The sequence below is a fragment of the Ranitomeya variabilis genome, chromosome 2, assembly GCF_051348905.1.
Source record: "Ranitomeya variabilis isolate aRanVar5 chromosome 2, aRanVar5.hap1, whole genome shotgun sequence".
NCBI lineage: Eukaryota > Metazoa > Chordata > Amphibia > Anura > Dendrobatidae > Ranitomeya > Ranitomeya variabilis.
The window spans coordinates 709,435,849-709,456,733 of NC_135233.1; the positions used below are offsets into that span (position 1 = coordinate 709,435,849).

General features: G+C 47.7%; 1 protein-coding gene across 3 annotated transcripts in view; it reads left to right on the forward strand.

Moving 5' to 3' along the window:
* The window catches only part of LOC143807668 (dynein light chain 1, cytoplasmic-like), a 63,880-nt gene extending 43,277 nt beyond the window's left edge, over positions 1-20,603 (forward strand). Inside the window, exons 4-6 of one of the 3 annotated variants that reach the window (XM_077289481.1) lie at positions 643-712; positions 11,232-11,355; positions 20,063-20,183. In XM_077289481.1, the coding sequence (XP_077145596.1) occupies positions 643-668 (26 nt within the window). In that variant the 3' untranslated portion in view covers positions 669-712; positions 11,232-11,355; positions 20,063-20,183. Of the gene's footprint in view, positions 1-642; positions 713-11,231; positions 11,356-20,062 lie in introns of those variants that run through there. The other 2 variants (XM_077289483.1, XM_077289484.1) reach the window with 2 other exon arrangements.
* The last annotated feature ends 282 nt before the right edge of the window (positions 20,604-20,885 follow it).

A 20,885-nucleotide genomic window follows, 5' to 3' on the forward strand; every position in this document is an offset into this window, starting at 1 on the left:
ACGCATAGCTGCACTAGCCAGGACCATGCAGTCCCTACAAGAACCCCCTAAGGAGAAGATCAAGCTGGCTTCCAGACCGGAGGATGTCCCCTGGCGATGACAGAAGAGGATTCCGCCAACCAGAGGAAGAAACGACAACTGCTATCATCAGGACGGATGACCCATCTGCCTCCGCTGCAACCAGGCAGGACACATAGCAAGGTTCTGCCATTTAAATGAGTGACCCCTGGGGCAGAGGACCAACCCCCAGGAATAGGACGACCAGTCCTACAAAACTGGTGAGCCAAATACGTTGGAGGACGACCGGTTCTCCCCATTGTGATCGACGGCATCCCAATGAACGCTTTATTGGACACCGGCACTCAGGTGACGACTATGCCTTACATTCTCAATAAATGTTATTGGGCTGACTCAGACATTACCCGTGGCCCAGATAGTGATTTGACAATAGTAGCCAGTAATGGTCAGCCTTTGCCACAGGTGGGGTACAAGGAGATAACCATTAAGGTGGGGCGGGTAGAATTGAAGGCCCAAGGACTGGTAATTGTTGATATTGACGGACATGAATGTAACCCCATGATGACCTTAGGTATTAATGTCATTGAAAGTTGTCTTGCCGAGGTTATTGTCTTGTTACAACAGGTGGCCGAAACTGCTGGTTCCAGTGAGCAGCATGCAAAAAGAAATCAGAGCCCTGGTGCAGAGACAACAGGTAGAATTGTCTGGTGGAGAAGTTGGACGTGTTACAGCGAGCGATCCAATCCCCATTGCAATACCCCCAGGAGTGAAATGTTAATATGGTGTTGGGTAGCAATAGGCCTCAGACGTAAAGATTACCATACACTGGTAGAACCTGTGCATTCAGACAGTAGGCCCACAGTCCTGACAGCCAGAGGGGTGGTTGATGTCTGCAAGGGGAGAGTACCAGTACCTGTCCTTAACTGTGGAGAGAAAGAGGTACACTTACCCAGATATGCCACACTTGCTAAACTGTTTACTGTTAATAATAGTGCAATACAGGCAACAGAACCCTTGGTCCCATCCAACCGGGCAGAGGACAATGGCTCTGCAGGACAAATGGAGGACTGGTGTCAGAAATTACACGTGGGCACTGATTCTTCCCCATCACACCAAAAACAAAGGGCTTACCGGGTGGTCCATGAGTATGAGCGGGTATTCAGCAAACACCCACTAGATTTTGGGCAGGTAAAAGGGGTTGAACATCATATCCCCACTGGAAGTCATCCACCCATTAAAGAGAGGTACCAGCCTGTACCTCCTGCTCACTACCAATGTGCCAAGAGTATGCTACGAGAGATGGAGGCTGGGGTAATCAGAGATAGTTGTAGCCCCTGGGCAGCTCCATTAGTTCTCGTCAGGAAAAAGGATGGTACAATGAGGATGTGTGTTGATTACAGGCAGATAAACCGCATTACACACAAGGATGCATACCCGTTGCCCAGAATCAAAGAGTCATTAGCTGCTTTAAAATCTGCTAACTATTTCTCCACCTTAGATCTCACTAGTGGGTATTGGCAGGTTCCCATAGCAGAGGCGGATAAGGAAAAGACTGCCTTCACGACACCGATGGGTCTCTCTGAATTCAACTACATGTCGTTTGGACTGTGCTACGCACCAGGAACATTCCAGAGGATAATGGAGTGCTGTCTCGGGCACAAGAATTTGAAACCATCCTGTTGTACCTGGATGTTGTCATCGTCTTCTCCAAGACATATGAAGACCACCTGAAACACCTGGCTGAGGTGTTTGAAGCTCTGTCTAACTTTGGCCTGAAGGTAAAGCCATCTAAGTGTCACCTGTTAAAGCCCAAAGTGCCGTACCTGGGCGATGTGGTAAGCTCTGAAGGAGTGGCACCAGACCCTGACAAGGTGACCGTGATCAGGGACTGGCCAAAACCCAGCAACATCCACGAAGTCCGGCAGTTCCTCGGGTTGGTAGGCTACTACCGAAAGTTCATTAAGGACTTCACTAAGATAGCCGCACCCCTGCAAGACCTGTTAGTGGGCCAATCCAAGAAGACCAGGAGCAAGGGTCCTCCATTTGAGTGGAATGACAGGCTGGAAGGATCCTTCACTCGGTTGAAGTTGGCTCTCACGGGAGATGAGGTACAGGCCTACCCTGACTGTTTGTGCTGTACACTGACGCCAGCAACGTGGGATTGGGAGCAGTGCTGTCCCAGGTGCAGAAAGGCAAAGAAAGAGTAATTGCCTACGCCAAAAGGAAGCTTCATCCCACTGAAATGAACCACGGAAACTACAGTTCCTTCAAGCTGGAGTTCCTCACCATAGTCTGGGCAGTAACAGAGCACTTCAAACACTACCTGGCCTCAGCAAGATTCACAGTTTTCACGGACAACAATCCGCTGACACTCTTGGAGATGGCAAAACTAGGTGCCTTGGAGCAGTGATTGATGGCTCGGTTGTCCAACTATGAATTCATTATCAAGTACCATGCAGGGCACAAGAATGCAAATGCCAATGCGCTGTCCAGGATGCCCCATTTACCAGTGTGATGCAGTGACCCCTGTTACAGGTAGGAGGCACTGCATGATCTTCCCAGAATACGCATGGAGGCATACTGAGGCCACAGGAATGTATGGCAATCACAGGCATAACTGTGTTGATGAGTCAAAGTCCGGCATTATTGTTAATGGCCAGTATGTGTGTCGCAGAGGAAGAGACTCTGCACTGTCAGCCTGAAGTAAGGATGTTCTGGGACCTGTAGTCCTACAAGTAAACTGTGTTGTTTAAAGAGGGAGGCTGGCAGGGCTAGTTCTGAGAGCTCGGCGGGTCGAAATAGCCACACACACACACCTCCCACCTGTGGGGGTGGTTAGAGCTTCATAATGTGACCAGGGTGTGGGTCACATGGTTGAGAGTGTTTGAACCTGAATGGTCTGTACTGGAGAGACCGTGGTCCTGGAATTCTGTGTTGGAAGCTCCTGTGAGTGGAAACTTCCTGGAAGCACCTGAGAGACCGTGGACCTGGACAGTCTGTGTTGGAAGCTCCTGTGAGTTGAGTCTTCCTGGAAGCATCTGAGAGACCGTGGACCTGGACGGTCTGTGTAGGGGAAGCTACCATCCTTAGGTGGGTCTGGAACTGACTAATGTGTGCCTGCCAGGCAAGTTGGTGATCCCTGTAGGCAGCTTCTCTGGAGGACAGAACCCTTGTGATGCCAGCCCGTGAAAACCTGCAATGCTGACAAGCAGAAAAACCAGACCAGACTCCAGAGTGAGCCTGAATATTGGACTCTACCAAGAGTGTATGGTTACAGTCCTTATGGAGCAGAGTCATGCTATGAACACTGTTACTTTGTTTTGCCATGCTATGAAGGCTGTTACTTTGTGTTTTGTGCCACTGGGGTTTATGGAGTAATAAAACCCGGCTGAACTTTTGAAGAAATACGGTCTTGCTGTGTGTTGTTTCTCTGCCAAGCGAGTATTCCCCAACCCATTAGTGAGTGCTGTCTCACACCAGAAGTGGGAGAAGATTCGGAAGCACTTGAAGAGATTGAGTTACCAGCTTTCCATCGCCCCGGGGTGACTCAGTATTCCCATTATGTGAGGAACAAGTGCAATAACAGGCAAGAAGCCACGCTGAACCCATTGCCCCACCATGGATGGGCAGAGATGCAGGATAGTGACCCAGCAGTCCATCTGGTAAAAGAGCTGCTAACACAAGCAGATTCACACCCTGGTCCAGATGCTCCACAAGAGACTCAACAGCTGTGGGAGGAGAAGGGCAATTTGTTTATCTACGATGGTAAGATGTGCCAGAGGAATGTCGACCCACGCACTCACGAGTTGGTCTGGCAGATAGTAGTCCCGAGACTAGTTGCGCTAATGGTTCTGGAAGAGTACCACGATGGAGCAGGACACTTTGGATGGAATAAGTTAGAGATCCTACTCCGTGGAAGGTTCTACTGGATTGGCATGAGAAAAGCCATTGAAAAGTGGTGCCGAGAGTGTGGCCCATGCAACCTGCGCAGAAAGGACTGTTAACAGCCAGAGGGTTCCCCTACAGCCCATAATTACCAAACAGCCACTTGAACTGGTTGCCTTAGACCACGTGAAGCTAACTCCAAGTCGGTCAGGCTATGTCTATGCTCTAACCATTGTGGACCATTACTCCAGATTCCTGGTAGTCGTGCCTGTCAAGGACTAGACAGCGAAGATGGCAGCCAAAGCCTTCCAACAACATTTTTGTCGACCACACGGATACCATGATAAGGTATTTACCAACCAAGGCCCAGCCTTTGAAGCGGAAGTGTTCCAGGAGTTCTGCAACCTGTACGGATGCAAGAAGATAAGAACAACACCATACCACCCATAAACAAATGGCATGTGTGAAACGATAAATCAAGTGGTAATCGACTTACTGAAAACCTTGCCATTGGAAGTAAGAAACTTATGGCCAGAGAAGTTACCAGACTTGGTAGATTTGTACAATCACATCCCAGTGAATTCCACCAACTGCACTCCAGCATACCTGATGAGAGGAAGAATTAGCAAATTACCTGTTGATCTTGATATGGGAATCCTCACATGAGAAGCAGCATTGCCAGATGCAGAATGGGATACTGAGTGACAACAGAAATACTGCGAAGTACAAGAGTATTTAGAAAGAAGCTTGTCCCAGGCGAGACAAAAACAAGAGAGAAACTACAATCAACGTGCCCCTGCAATTTCCTTGTCACCAGGTGAACAAGTGCTAGAGCGTAAAAGGAGAATGCACAAATTTGATGACCAGTGGGAAGCAGAACCATATACCATATTACCATCAAGCTTTGACAATACTAATGTGTGTCTTATAAGCAAAGATGGAGGAGAAACCTTGACTGCGGTATCAAGGGATCATCTTAAAATATGCCTTGATAAACTGAGAGACAAGGAAAAAGACCTCAGTGCTTCTCAACCTACAGAAGAAGAAAAGAAAATCCATACTGTTCTTGAAGATTTTCCCCAGTCTTGGACTCAAGTACATCAAGCCATAGTGGTGCCTGTCTTGACTTTCCCCCAGTTGGAAATACCAATACAAAATGAGACTCTAAACCAGCAGGCTCAAGCAACAGACGTCACACCAGCAGTGCAACTAGAGAATCCACTCTCTGCTATCGGTGAATCTGTCAGATCCATACTGAATCTAAGAAGTCGCAGACGCTTGCTGTTATGACCCCAATGGCAGAGGGTCTCAGAAATAATTACCAAGTCTGCAAACACAAAAAAACAGCTCATAGGGCAGTGGTAACTGGGCTAACCGTATATCTAATCCTAGCACCACAAATAGCAGCAGCCGGGGAACGTGCCTACGTTGGTTCTAGACGTCTCGCGCCAGCCGGAGAACTAACTAACCCTAGAAGGGAAAAGATAGACCTTTCTTGCCTCCAGAGAAAAGACCCCAAAAGTTGGATACAAGCCCCCAACAAATAATAACGGTGAGGTAAGAAGAAAAGACAAACGTAAGAATGAGCTAGGTATTTAGCAAAGAGAGGCCCACTGACTAATAGCAGAATATAGTAAGATGACTTATACAGTCAGCAAAAACCCTATCAAAATTTCCACGCTGGATATTCAAGAACCCCCGAACCGTCTAACGGCCCGGGGGGAGAATACCAGCCCCCTAGAGCTTCCAGCTAAATCAGGAATCACATTTAGTACAAGCTGGACAGAAAATAAGAGTAATGCAAATAACCAAAAAACAAGGAAGCAGGACTTAGCTTAATTTTGCAAGAACCAGGACCAGCAGACAGGAGCAAACAGAAAGGACTGATTACAACGATGCCAGGCACTGGACTGAGAATCCAGGAAGTTTATATAGCAACACCCCTGGACTAACGACCCAGGTGGGTGCCAAACTGAGAAAAGACAAACCATGAGTCATATCCCTAGTGACCACAAGAGGGAGCCAAAAAAGTCTAATTCACAACAGTACCCCCCCTTTAAGGAGGGGTCACCGAACCCTCACCAAGACCACCAGGGCGATCAGGATGAGCAGCGTGAAAGGCATGAACTAAATCGGCCGCATGCACATCAGAGGCAACCACCCAGGAATTATCCTCCTGACCATAGCCCTTCCACTTGACCAGATACTGAAGCCTCCGCCTGGAGAGACGAGAATCCAAGATCTTCTCCACCACGTACTCCAACTCGCCCTCAACCAACACCGGAGCAGGAGGCTCAACAGAAGGAACCACAGGTACAACGTACCGCCGCAACAAAGACCTATGGAACACGTTGTGAATGGCAAACGACACAGGAAGATCCAAGCGAAAGGACACAGGATTAAGGATCTCCAATATCTTGTAAGGACCGATGAAGCGAGGCTTAAATTTAGGAGAGGAGACCTTCATAGGAACAAATCGAGAAGACAGCCATACCAAATCACCAACACGAAGTCGGGGACCCACACCGCGGCGGCGGTTGGCAAAACGCTGAGCCTTCTCCTGTGACAACTTTAAGTTGTCCACCACATGATTCCAGATCTGCTGCAACCTATCCACCACGGAATCTACCCCAGGACAGTCAGAAGACTCCACATGTCCCGAGGAAAAACGAGGATGGAAACCAGAGTTGCAAAAAAAATGGCGAAACCAAGGTGGCGGAACTAGCCCGATTATTAAGGGCAAACTCAGCCAACGGCAAGAAGGTCACCCAATCATCCTGATCTGCAGAAACAAAACACCTCAAATAAGCCTCCAGAGTCTGATTAGTTCGCTCCGTTTGTCCATTAGTTTGAGGATGAAAGGCAGACGAAAACGACAAATCAATGCCCATCTTAGCACAAAAGGATCGCCAGAACCTGGAAACAAACTGGGATCCTCTGTCAGACACGATATTCTCAGGAATGCCGTGCAAACGAACCACATTCTGAAAGAACAAGGGAACCAGATCGGAAGAGGAAGGCAGTTTAGGCAAAGATACCAAATGGACCATCTTGGAAAAGCGATCACATACCACCCAGATGACAGACATTCCTTGAGACACCGGAAGATCTGAAATGAAATCCATGGAAATGTGTGTCCAAGGCCTCTTCGGGACAGGCAAGGGCAAGAGCAAGCCGCTGGCATGAGAACAGCAAGGCTTAGCCCGAGCACAAGTCCCACAGGACTGCACAAATGACCGCACATCCCGTGACAAGGAAGGCCACCAAAAGGACCTAGCCACCAGATCCCTGGTGCCAAAAATTCCCGGATGCCCTGCCAACACCGAGGAATGAACCTCGGAAATGACTCTGCTGGTCCACTTATCAGGAACAAACAGTCTGTCAGGTGGACAAGAGTCAGGTCTACCAGCCTGAAATCTCTGCAACACACGTCGCAAATCCGGAGAAATGGCTGACAAGATTACTCCCTCTTTAAGAATACCAACTGGTTCTGCGACTCCAGGAGAGTCAGGCACAAAGCTCCTTGAAAGAGCATCAGCCTTCACATTCTTTGAACCTGGTAAATACGAGACCACAAAGTCAAAATGGGAGAAAAACAATGACCAACGGGCCTGTCTAGGATTAAGGCGTTTAGCAGACTCGAGATACATCAGATTCTTGTGATCAGTCAAGACCACCACACGATGCTTAGCACCCTCGAGCCAATGACGCCACTCCTCAAATGCCCACTTCATGGCCAGCAACTCCCGATTGCCAACATCATAATTCCGCTCAGCAGGCGAAAACTTCCTAGAGAAGAAAGCACATGGTCTCATTACCGAGCAACCAGGTCCTCTCTGCGACAAAACGGCCCCTGCCCCAATCTCAGAAGCATCCACTTCCACCTGAAAGGGAAGAGAGACATCAGGCTGGCACAAAACAGGCGCCGAAGTAAACCGGCGCTTCAACTCTTGGAAAGCTTCCACGGCTGCAGGAGCCCAGTTAGCAACATCAGAACCTTTCTTGGTCATATCCGTCAAAGGTTTAACAACGCTGGAGAAATTAGCGATAAAACGACGGTAGAAGTTAGCAAAACCCAAGAACTTCTGAAGACTCTTAACTGACGTGGGTTGAGTCCAATCATGAATAGCTCGGACCTTGACTGGGTCCATCTCCACAGCAGAAGGGGAAAAAATAAAACCCAAAAAGGGAACCTTCTGTACTCCAAAGAGACACTTTGAGCCCTTAATAAACAAAGCATTCTCACGCAAAACCTGAAACACCATCCTGACCTGCTCCACATGTGAGTCCCAATCTTCAGAGAAAACCAGAATATCATCCAGATAAACAATCATAAATTTATCCAGATGCTTCCGGAAAATATCGTGCATAAAGGACTGAAACACTGAGGGAGCATTAGAGAGCCCAAAAGGCATCACCAAGCACTCAAAATGACCTTCGGGCGTATTAAATGCAGTCTTCCATTCATCTCCTAGCTTAAGGCGCACAAGGTTGTACGCACCACGAAGATCTATCTTGGTGAAACACTTGGCACCTTTAATCCGGGCAAACAAGTCTGACAACAGAGGCAAAGGATACTGAAATTTAACAGTGATTTTATTCAGAAGCCGATAGTCAATACAAGGTCTCAAAGATCCATCCTTCTTGGCCACAAAAAAGAATCCCGCACCAAGAGGGGAAGAGGATGGACGGATATGCCCCTTCTCCAGAGACTCCTTGATATACGAACGCATTGCGGCATGCTCAGGTACAGACAGATTAAATAGTCTTCCCTTAGGAAATTTACTACCTGGAATCAAATCTATGGCGCAGTCACAGTCCCTATGAGGAGGCAGAGCACTGGACCTGGACTCGCTGAATACGTCCTGATAATCAGACAAATACTCAGGAACTTCCAAAGGAGTAGAGGAAGCAATAGACACCGGCGGGGAATCACCATGAATTCCCTGACAGCCCCAACTTGACACAGACATTGCCTTCCAATCCAAGACTGGATTATGGGTCTGTAACCATGGCAGACCCAAAATGACCAAATCATGCATTTTATGCAGAACAAGAAAACGAATCACCTCCCGATGTTTAGGAGTCATGCACATGGTTACCTGCGTCCAAAACTGCGGTTTATTTTCCGCCAATGGCGTAGCATCAATACCTCTAAGAGGAATAGGATTTACCAACGGTTCAAGAACAAAACCACAGCGCCTGGCAAATGACAGATCCATAAGACTCAGGGCAGCACCTGAATCCACAAACGCCATAACAGGGTAGGAAGACAATGAGCAAATTAAAGTCACAGACAAAATAAATTTAGGTTGCAAATTACCAATGGCGACAGGACTAACAACCCTTGTTAGGCGTTTAGAGCATGCTGATATAACATGTGTAGAATCACCACAGTAAAAACACAACCCATTCTGACGTCTATGATTTTTCCGTTCATTTCTAGTCTGAATTCTATCACATTGCATTAAATCAGGTGTTTGTTCAGACAATACCACCAGAGGATTAGCGGCTTTGCGCTCCCGCAAACGCCGGTCAATTTGAATAGCCAGCGCCATGGAATCATTCAGACTTGAAGGAATGGAGAAACCCACCATCACATTCTTAATGGCTTCAGAAAGGCCATTTCTGAAATTTGCGGCCAGAGCACACTCATTCCACCGAGTAAGCACGGACCATTTCCGAAATTTTTGGCAATACACTTCAGCTTCATCCTGGCCCTGAGAAATAGCCAGCAAGGCTTTTTCTGCCTGAACTTCAAGATTGGGTTCCTCGTAAAGCAATCCGAGCGCCAGAAAAAACGCATCAATATTTGCCAATGCCGGATCTCCTGGCGCTAGCGAGAAAGCCCAATCCTGAGGGTCGCCCCGTAAAAAAGAGATCACAATTTTAACTTGCTGAGCTGAGTCTCCAGATGAACGGGGTCTCAGAGATAGAAACAATTTACAATTATTCCTGAAATTCCTAAACTTAAATCGATCTCCAGAGAACAGTTCAGGAATAGGTATTTTAGGTTCAGACATAGGACTACTGGTAACAAAATCTTGTATGCCCTGCACACGAGCAGCAAGCTGGTCCACACTTGTAATCAAGGTCTGGACATTCATGTCTGCAGCAAGCACACGCCACTCAGAGGTAAAGGGGAGGAACAAAGAGAGGAAAAAAAAAAAAAAAACTCAGAATTTCCTTTCTTATTATCCCACTTCTGCAATGCATTAAACATTCAATATAGGCCTGGCATACTGTTATGACCCCAATGGCAGAGGGTCTCAGAAATAATTACCAAGTCTGCAAACACAAAAAAACAGCTCATAGGGCAGTGGTAACTGGGCTAACCGTATTATCTAATCCTAGCACCACAAATAGCAGCAGCCGGGGAACGTGCCTACGTTGGTTCTAGACGTCTCGCGCCAGCCGGAGAACTAACTAACCCTAGAAGGGAAAAGATAGACCTTTCTTGCCTCCTGAGAAAAGACCCCAAAAGTTGGATACAAGCCCCCAACAAATAATAACGGTGAGGTAAGAAGAAAAGACAAACGTAAGAATGAGCTAGGTATTTAGCAAAGAGAGGCCCACTGACTAATAGCAGAATATAGTAAGATGACTTATACGGTCAGCAAAAACCCTATCAAAATTTCCACGCTGGATATTCAAGAGCCCCCGAACCGTCTAACGGCCCGGGGGGAGAATATCAGCCCCCTAGAGCTTCCAGCTAAATCAGGAATCACATTTAGTACAAGCTGGACAGAAAATAAGAGTAATGCAAATAACCAAAAAACAAGGAAGCAGGACTACTAGGAAGTAGGTCTACTCGTAGCACCATAGGTCAAATCCCAGCCCATTTTAGTGACTAGGAAAAATGTAAATAATTGCTGATACCTGTGTAAAAATGTTTGACTATGTTTATTGCAGGTTTAAAAATGGACAATAGGGTAATGGACAGTGAATTACCCAAAAACTGTAATTGTACATAGTTGGCACCCTCAAGGTGCAACCTGGTTCTGCCCACATTGCCAGTGTGGGTAGGGCCTTGCTTGTTTCTTCACAGACCTGAAGCTAAAACCGTCTGGAATGGCGAACACCGGGTCTGGATATGCTTTGTAGCCCGCCCAATCCTACATTGAGGGTTTATGATGGGTCCCTCGCTCAGTACTGTTAATTATGGACATGGACACCCCGGTATAGAACCAGTTGTGCAATTGTAAATATGTTTGCAACTTTTAAAGCCAAAAGTGAATCCCGTAAAGGAAGATAAAGTTTATTTACCTGATTGAATGTGAAAATGTTTGCACCTTTTTTGACCTGTTTTTTATGTTTCTTTTCCCCAGGCCAGGTGTAGTGGATTTAACGGGGGGAATGTGGCACCCCAGGAGTTCGGGTACCACAGTGATGCTGCGTTCCTCTCGGGGAGGGTAGTGCCATGTCTGGAGACAAGTGAGATCCCTTTGCCAGGTAAATGTTACACAACATATTCTACTCCAGGCCAGAAGAGGGAGCTTAAAACCCTGCTTTAGAGTAACTTCCCTGATATCCATCCTGGTCTGGAGGAGGAGTGAGTTCAGTCTGGAGCAGACAGTGAAGGGAGAGTCGTGATTAGGAGCTCAGGATTGTGGATAACTGCAAGGTCCACAGTAGAACCAGAGGGCATAGGACTGTATGTTAATTGCCCATACCATACCTGAGGTACAGCAGCAGATAGAGCCTGGAGTCACCCTGTCAGAGACCCCCAAGAGAACAGCTCAAGCTGCCTGCCGTGCAGGTACTGTCCCAGGACAGGAGAGAAAAAGGGGTACCTTGCCAGCAAACAACAGGTAGCAAGGGTCCAGAACACCAGCACACAGAGGAACCTAACCTGACCTGCCAAGGGAGATTACTACTTGTTTTCAGGCTGCCTGGACTCCTTCTGCACCTGTTGCCGGTACCCTGGACTGAGGCCTGTTACCATCAGTATACCAGGTAAAGACTGCAACTCTGTATCATCCGTTATTTTACTGGCAACCCACCATCCTTGCCATACACCTTGGGGGCCCCAGAGGACCCTTTTAAGAAGCATTGGTCCCTCTGACCGAGAGCCACAGGTTGCATCACAAATAAACTTTATTACCAAATTCCTTTTAAAGACTTTTCCCCTTTTATTGAGTGCCCGGGGCCACGAACTGGGTCCCCCCAGGTCTTCACATTTAAACAAAATATTGTCACACACCCCTGAAGTGGCATCAATTTCCACAGAGTAGAAAGTGTATAATGGCCCTCTCACACATTCCACGACAGGCAACTCACCATGAAGACCTGACTTGGAGTCTCCACATTTCAAAAAATTGTTTGTAACATCAGCAGCAGTAGCAACAGCAGTCACAGAAGCCACGACAAAGGTGGCCCAGACTGCAATAGCACGAGATCAATGCATGACACAAATAACTGCACCATTGCCTAATCTGTCAAATCTGTGATTGGAGATCATTGAAGATCCATAACTTGTTCATTTTGATGAAAGTTAGGCAATCTACACTTTCAGGGGACAGCCAGGAGTGCTTATCCATCAGGACACCACCAGCAGCCCTGAAGATACGTTCTGAAAGAACGCTGCCTGCCGGGCATGACAAAACTTCCAAGGCGTGACTGACGAGCTCAGGCCACTCTTCTATTTTTGAAGGCCAAAATGCAAAAGGGTCCAAGCCCCCCTCTGATGGCATTGATATTGAGCTATAGATACTCCTGCACCAAGCTCTCCAGCTATTCACAACATGTCAGACTTGTACTATGTTCTGCTGGTGCACGGGCTGGTCTAAAAAAATATGTGAAACGACTCACAGACATTGCTTATGCCACTTACACTGCTGCTGCTAAAGTTTTTGTGATGACACCTTGAAGTTCCTGGGGTTGGACTTCTAGAACTTTGATGCATACTGTGTTCCTCATTGCTGTCTTGGGGAAAACCACTCTTAGGCTATGTGCCCACGTTGCAGAAATGCTGGGGAAATGTCCGCAGCATTTCCGCAACTCCGTGCTGCGGGTAAAATGCTTATGGAATTCGCATGCATTTTCCCGCAAAACACAAGCATTTTGTAAGCGTTTTTAGCTTGCAGAATTCTTGCGTTTTCCAAGCAATTTGAAGCATTGCTTGGAAAAGTGATTGACAGGTTGGTCATACTTGTCAAGCATAGTGCTGCCTATGCAGCATCAATAGTAAAAGATCAAATGTTAAAAAAAATAAAAATAAAAAAAATGGTTATTCTCACCTTCCGACGGGGCCCGATCTCCTCAGTGGTGCTCCCGGTACGTTCCGTTCCCTGGGATGCTTTGCGCGAAGGACCTTTGTGACGTCACGGTCGCGTGACAGCGACATCATCTCAGGTGATTCGCGCAATGCATCCCTGGGAACGGAAGCCACTGCGTGCACCGCTGAGAGGCGAGAGGACTCCGGGGCTCATCAGAAGGTAAGTATATCATATTCAGTAGTTTAGAAATTCTTCTGCAACCAATGCCATCAGTATGTTTTGCAACAATAAGGTTGCAATGGTCTTGAGACAGCTCATGGGTTTTACCCATCATGAGATGTTTTTTGTGTGACACCTTGGTAATGAGACACCTTTTTGTAGGCCATCAGTTCAACCAGCAAGTATTATTTTTCACTAAGTGACAGAATTGCTTTCTAGTGATGAGCGAACATGCGCACCGCTGCTCGTTACTCGCCCGAGTATCACTATGCTCGGTGTACCCGGCGATTTCCGGGATTATTCAGCAGTAGCTGGTGTCTCCACCCAGTGTTTTTGGTGGACTTTAGAGACCCAATCACGGTGCAGGGATTGTCTGCCAGGCTATAAAACGCCGCAGCCATCTTTGTTGTGGTCGTGCAGTGATTGGCTTGGCTGTACAGCATCATCCCGAGTATAAGAGTCCTGGCACCGCCCTTCTTGCCACATCCTGTTCCTGTTTCAGCAAGAGTAGGGAGAGCTGGTGCCGAAATAAGGTCAGAATCGTGGTTTTTAGAGGTAGTGTAGGTCTGCAACTTTTACATCCACAACTCCTGAGAAACCAACAGTCCTTTTTAGGGCTAATTCGTGGGTCCCGATATTGCAGCGCTAGGTAGGCATGGCACAGCATATCCACATCAGTGCAAGGCCTGCAGGCACTGTATGTGCGTACATTTCTCCTACTGCATCCCTCCCAAAGCTGCATAACTGTCTGCTGCTGCTGCAGCTTCTTTACTATATACAGTACCTAGTTGGATTTTTTTTTCTTTCCAAAAATTCACCCCCCCCCCCAAAAAAAAAGATATACAGTCTGTTCTGTCAGACTGAGTCCCGTTGAAAAATCATAGTTTGTCAGGCATACATAGCATAGTTGTGTGTGCTAGCCTTGTGCCACATTATTTTTTTGAGTTTTAAATTCACCGAAAAAGGCCTCATATATCTGCGTGCTCCAACTTTGGGTATTGTAGGCCGGTGGACCCCTTTTTTTTGCTGTCTGGTACTGAAATTCTATACAGCACTATTTAGCATAAAAAAAATATTAAAAGGGCACATATTTGCCAGTGTGGTATTTCCGTGAGAGCCCTCATATAGCTCTGTGCTCCAAGTTTGGTCATTGTATGCCAGAGGACCACTTTTTTTGCTGTCTGTTACTGAAATTATATACAGCAGTATTTAGCATATTAAAAAAAGGCCACATATTTGCCAGTGTGGTATTTCTGTGACAGCCCTCATATATCTGTGTGCTCCAAAGTTGGGCATTGTAGGCCGGTGTACCTCTTTTTTTGCTGTCTGATACTGTAAATCTTGCAGTCTGATACTGTAATACTATACAGCGCTATTTAGCATATAAAAAAAGGCCACATATTTGCAAGTGTGTGGTATTTCTGTGACAGCCCTCATATATCTGCGTCCAGCGTCGGACTGGAGCACCTTGGGCCCACCAGAGAAAATCATTCTTGGGGCCCACTATGTAGCTACATAGAAATAGATACAAGACCACCAATTGTGCGGTAAAAAGTGCTAATATCAGGGTATAATATAAGGTAATTCACGTCTTAATTATGTATCCAGGGTTGGGGTAGCCTCCTCACAGAATATAATTTAGCCCCCTCACAGAATATAATTTAACCCCCTCATAAAATATAACGCAGTCCCCTCTCATAGAATATAATGCAGCACCCCACAAAATATAATGCAACCCCCTCAGGTATAACGCAGTCCCCACCATAGAATATAATGTAGCACCCTCATAGGGTATAATGCAGCCCCCTCATATAGTATAATGCATCCACCACAGAATATAATGTAGTCAACTGAGAGAATGCAGCCCCCCATAGAGTATACTGTAGCCCCCTCATAAAGTATAATGCAGCCCCTCTCCACCCCCATCATTGTCCTCATCACCACCTCCATCATTGCCTTCTCCCCATCACCCCTATCATTCTCCACCACCTCCATCACTGCCCATTCCACCACCTGCATCATTGCCTCCTCCCCCACCATCATTGTGCAATTCATCACCTCCATCATCACCTCCATCATTGCCTCCCCCCACCACCATCATTGCCCATCACCTCCATCATTGCCTCCCCCACCACCATCATTGCCCATCACCTCCATCACTGCCTCCCACCACCACCATTGCCCATCACCTCCATCATTGCCTCTCCTCCACCACCATCATTGCCCATCACCTCCATCATTGCCTCCCCTCACCACCATTGCCCATTTCATCACCTCCATCATTGCCTCCCACCACCACCATTGCCCATCGCCTCCATCATTGCCTCCCCCACCACCATCATTGCCCATCACCTCCATCATTGCCTATCACTTCCATCATTGCCTCCCATACCATCATTACCTATCACCTCCATCATTGCCTCCCCCACCATCATTGCCTCCCCTCACCCTCATTGCCCATCACCTCCATCATTCCCTCCCTCATCATGATTTCCCATCGCCTCCATCATTGTCTCCCCCACCATCATTGCCTCCCCTCACCCTCATTGCCCATCACCTCCATCATTGTCTCCCCCACCACCATCATTGCCCATCACCTCCATCATTGCCTCCCCACCATCATTGCCTATCACCTCCATCATTGCCTCCCATACCATCATTACCTATCACCTCCATCATTGTCTCCCCACCATCATTGCCTCCCCTCACCCTCATTGCCCATCACCTCCATCATTGTCTCCCCCACCACCATCATTGCCCATCACCTCCATCATTGCCTCCCCACAATCATTGCCTCCTATACCATCATTACCTATTACCTCCATCATTGCCTCTCCTCACCCTCATTGCCCATCACCTCCATCATTCCCTCCCTCATCATGATTGCCCATCGCCTCCATCATTGTCTCCCCCACCATCATTGCCCATCACTTCCATCATTGCCTTCCCTCACCTCCATCATTGCCTCCCCACCACCACCATCACTGCCATCACCTCCATCATTGTCTTCCCTCCCACCATCATTGCCCATCACCTCCATCATTGTCTCCCCCCACCAATATCATTGTCCTTCACCACACACACACAGCTCACTGCAGCAGCAGCTCATCACACACACACTCTCTCACACACACACACTCTCTCACACACACACAGGCACACAGCACAGCTTACCTCCCCACAGCAGCAGCTCATCACACACACACTCTCACACACACTCACACACACACAGACACACTTCTCACACACACACGCAGGCACACAGCACAGCTCACCTCCCCGCAGCAGCTCATCACACACACACTCTCTCTCACACACACACTCACACACACACTCACACACTCTCACACACACACACACAGGCACGCAGCACAGCTCACCTCCCCGCAGCAGCAGCTAATTCCAGCAGCCTCTTCCTCGCTGGATTCCTGAAAGCTTTCTTACTGAGACAGCAGCATGCTGGATGATGACGTCATCCAGCTGGGCTGTCTCAGACAGGAAGCAGGACGCCGGGAGGTGAGCTGTTCTGTGAGCCTGTGTGCCTGCATGTGTATGTGTGTGGTGTGGTGCTGTGTTGTGTGTGTGTGTGGGTGTGCGGTACTTTGTGAGAGTGTGTGTGTGTGTGGTGCAGCTTTACATGCGGGCAGTGTTAGCTGCACCCTGCGGCTAACGCTGCCCGCTATTAAAGAGAAATGGTATTCACGCCTCTCCATGCCCATAGGGGTGTGGGGAAGTGTGAATATTCATTTGGCTTTAGCAGCGGGGACAGGATCCTGTCTCCAGCTGCGGCTACTGGCACAGGGCAGGCCCCCTTGACTCAGGGGCCCTATAGCCACTGGCAAGGGGCCCCTGGAGCAGTGGGGGCCCTAGGCAGCTGCTGGCCAGTATGCCAGCAGGTGTCGTTGCCTGGGCCCACCGGAGAATCCTCCGGTTCTGCGGAGGGCCAGTCCGAGCCTGTCTGCTGTTAGAGGGAAAGTCCACCTAACCACGGACATGTGAACAAATGCTTGTGGGCAGGGACGGTACATCTCACTGGTGGCACACTGGGTAACATAGTGGAAGTTGGGACCCAGTCGGACCTTGGGATGGAACACATCCTCCCCATGTCGAGGATTGCTGGTCCTACGTCAATCAGGGTTGCCCCCACAGTCTACAGCTCCTGCACCTCCTCCTCTTCATCCTCCATCTCTGAAATCAACACATCAGTCAGAAGCTGGAAGCACTGCAGCACTGCCTCAGTCAAGCAGCAACAGGCTGTGCTGAAGCTAATCTGCATAGGTGAGAAACCGCACAATGCAGAAGAGTTGTGGACAGCTGAACCTATAGCCAGGCATGGTTGTGTATGACAATGGCCGTAACCTGGTGGCGGCTCTGAGGCAAGGTAGCTAACACACGCACCTTGCTTGGCCCATGTGCTTAACCTCGCGGTTCCACTTTTTCAGAAAAGCTACCCGGAGCTGCTGGATCTGCTAGTGAAAGTATGCCAGCTGTCTGCCCATTTTCAAAAGTCAGCTACAGCTTCAGCCGCCCTTGCCGTGCTTCAGCAGCGTTTGCAGCTTCCAGCTCACCGGCTGGTGTGTGATGTCCCCACGTGCTGGAACTCTTCGCTGCTTATGTTGGAAAAGCTTTATGAGCAGAAGAGGGCAGTTGCTGACTACCAACATCAACAAGGCCGTTGATATTCAGTTCAGACTCCACACATAAGACCTCAGGAGTAGACATGGATGTCCGACATATGTACCATCCTCCAAAGCTTTGAGGACTGCACCAAGATGGTGAGCGGCAATGACACCGTAATTAGCATCACCATCCCACTTCTCAGCATTGTGAAAACCTCTCTGCTCACAATGAATGCATTGCAGGCAGAGCATGAGGACATTGAGCAAGGAACCATACAGGGGGATTACACTCAGCCCAGCCTCATGTCTTTTCATCATGGGTGGTAGTCAATGAGGAGGAGGAGGAGGAAGAACAGGAGCTACTTTCATGTGCTATAGACGGTACAACAAACACAGCTGTCATACCGTCTGTTCAGCGGGGATGGCCTGAGGACAGGGAGGAGAAAGATGAGGAGGACTGCATGGTCAGTCGTTCTGTTGGTGAGAACACGGAGTCTTGCCTGTTAGCAGTCTGGCATGCATGGCTGACTTTATGTTGCGCTGCATTTCACGTGACCCTCGCATTAAGAAAATTTTGGGTGACACTCATTACTGGTTGATGACACTTCTAGACCCACACTGCAAGGAGAACTTTCAATCTCTTCTACCAGAGGCAGACAGGTGTACTGAAATGTTGCAGTACCAGAGGGCCCTTGTAGCGGAATTACTTAGAAAATTCTCATGTGAGAACGCTGGAAGCAGATGTCAGAGTTTGTTGTACAACCAAGGAGTCCAAGCAAGAGAGACAGAAGTACAATCCAGCTCAGGCAGGTGAACAATGGCAAAGTTCTGGGACAGTTTTTTCAGACCCTCCCATCATGCCGGCACAGAGGCAAGGGGTGCTGTCACAAGAAGTGCAATGGTTGTGAAGATGGTGAGGGAGTACCTTGCAGATCGTACAAACATCCTCCGTGATTCCTCTGTGCCTTTTAATTATTGGGTATCCAAGCTGGACATGCGGCATGAACTGGCTCTCTATGCCTTGGAGATCCTGTCCTGCCCTGCTGCTAGCATTCTGTCAGAGCGGATTTTTAGTGCCGCTGGTGGAATTATCACAGATAAGCGCATCCGGTGGTCAACTGAAAATGCTGACATGCTGACTCTTATAAAAATGAACAATGGCTGGATTGGGAAAGACTTCTGTACACCACCAAGTGTAACCAGCGAAACATAACCTCAAATACATTATTTTGGGGAGGTGTATTCTCATGCACCTCTTCACAACCACACATGGGTATACGCTTCCACATTTGGTCTGTTTGTTGTTATCCTCCTCCATATCCTCATCCTCATCATCCACAACCACTAGATGACCGGGGTGAACGTGCTCTGTACTGCTATAGGCCGGTGAATTTTTGGGCACAGGAGCTGTGATGGCACTCTTTCAATTTTAAAAAAAAGGACCCCACATTGGGGAATTGGGCATGACATTACATTGGACCTACTTCTTCATTCTGTCTCCTGCAATGTATCCTTTAACTGCCACTAGATCACCAAGGTGAACGTGCTCTGTGCGGTGCATTTTGGGCAAGGTGACTGTGATAGCACTCATTCATTTTTTAAAAAAAGGACCCCACATTGGGGAATTGGGCATGACAATACATTGGGCCTACTTCTTCATTCTGTCTCCAGCAATGTGTCCTTTAACTGCCACTAGATCACCAGGGTGAACATGCTCTGTACGGTGCATTTTGGGCAAGGGCGCTGTGATGGCACTCTTTCATTTTTTTAAAAAAGAACCCCATATTGGGGAATTGGGCATGACATTACATTGGGCCTACTTCTTAACTCTGTTTCCTGCAGTGTGTTCTTCACCTGCCACTAGATCAACAGGGTGAACGTGCTCTGTATGGTGCATTTTGGGCAAGGGGGCTGTGATGGCACTAGTCTATTTTTAAAACAGGTACCCCCATTGGGGAATTGTTTGGCAGTTCATGCACTGCATTACAAGTCTCAGAGACACGCACCACTACATTGGGCTTACTTCTTAACTCTGTCTCCTGCAATGTCTCTTGTTTAACTGCCACTAGATCACTAGGGTGAACGTGCTTTGTACTGTTATAGGCTGGTGAATTTTGGGCACTTCCACTCGGAAGGCACGCCGTGGGAGAATAATCCAGGAAAGTGCCAAGGTCTCGCCGAGTTATTAGACGCTGAGGAAACCACCGCACACAGCAATCATGTCTGAGAGAAAAGCCGTCATCAAGAATGCCGACATGTCCGAGGAGATGCAGCAGGACGAAGTGGAAATTGCCACCCAAGCCCTGGAGAAATTCAACATCGAGAAGGATATAGCCGCCTGTATCAAGAAGGAGTTTGACAAGAAGTACAACCCTAGATGGCACTGCATCGTGGGCAGGAGTTTCGGCAGCTACGTCACGCATGAGACCAAACACTTCATTTACTTCTATTTGGGCCAAGTTGCAATTCTTCTATTTAAATCGGGATAGATGAACCTGGATCAAACAATGGATGATGTTTAAAAGCCTCTTGGTGATGAGCTATGTATACTGTATGTAGTTAATATATACGTAATCACTATATTTATTTAATCTTTATATGTAGTTATTAACCTGTGTATGTTAACATATACAAAAGTGTACGCACTCACACTATTCAATCATACTATTCCTTGAATTTTGTAGTTTGCAATAAAATTGCTTTGTATTGCAAGTATTTGCCTTTTTAAAGCTGTGTCTGAACCTTAGTGTTAAAACATGTCAAATAAAATTGCCAAATTCTCCTGTAAATAATTGTACAAAGAGGGAACCATCATACCATTAAAAAATATGAGTGAATTTTCATGGACCCATCCAGTATGTGGGTTCCAAGGCCTAATGGGGTGCATATGACTGACTATGCATCAGGGCTGGCCTTGCCGCCAATG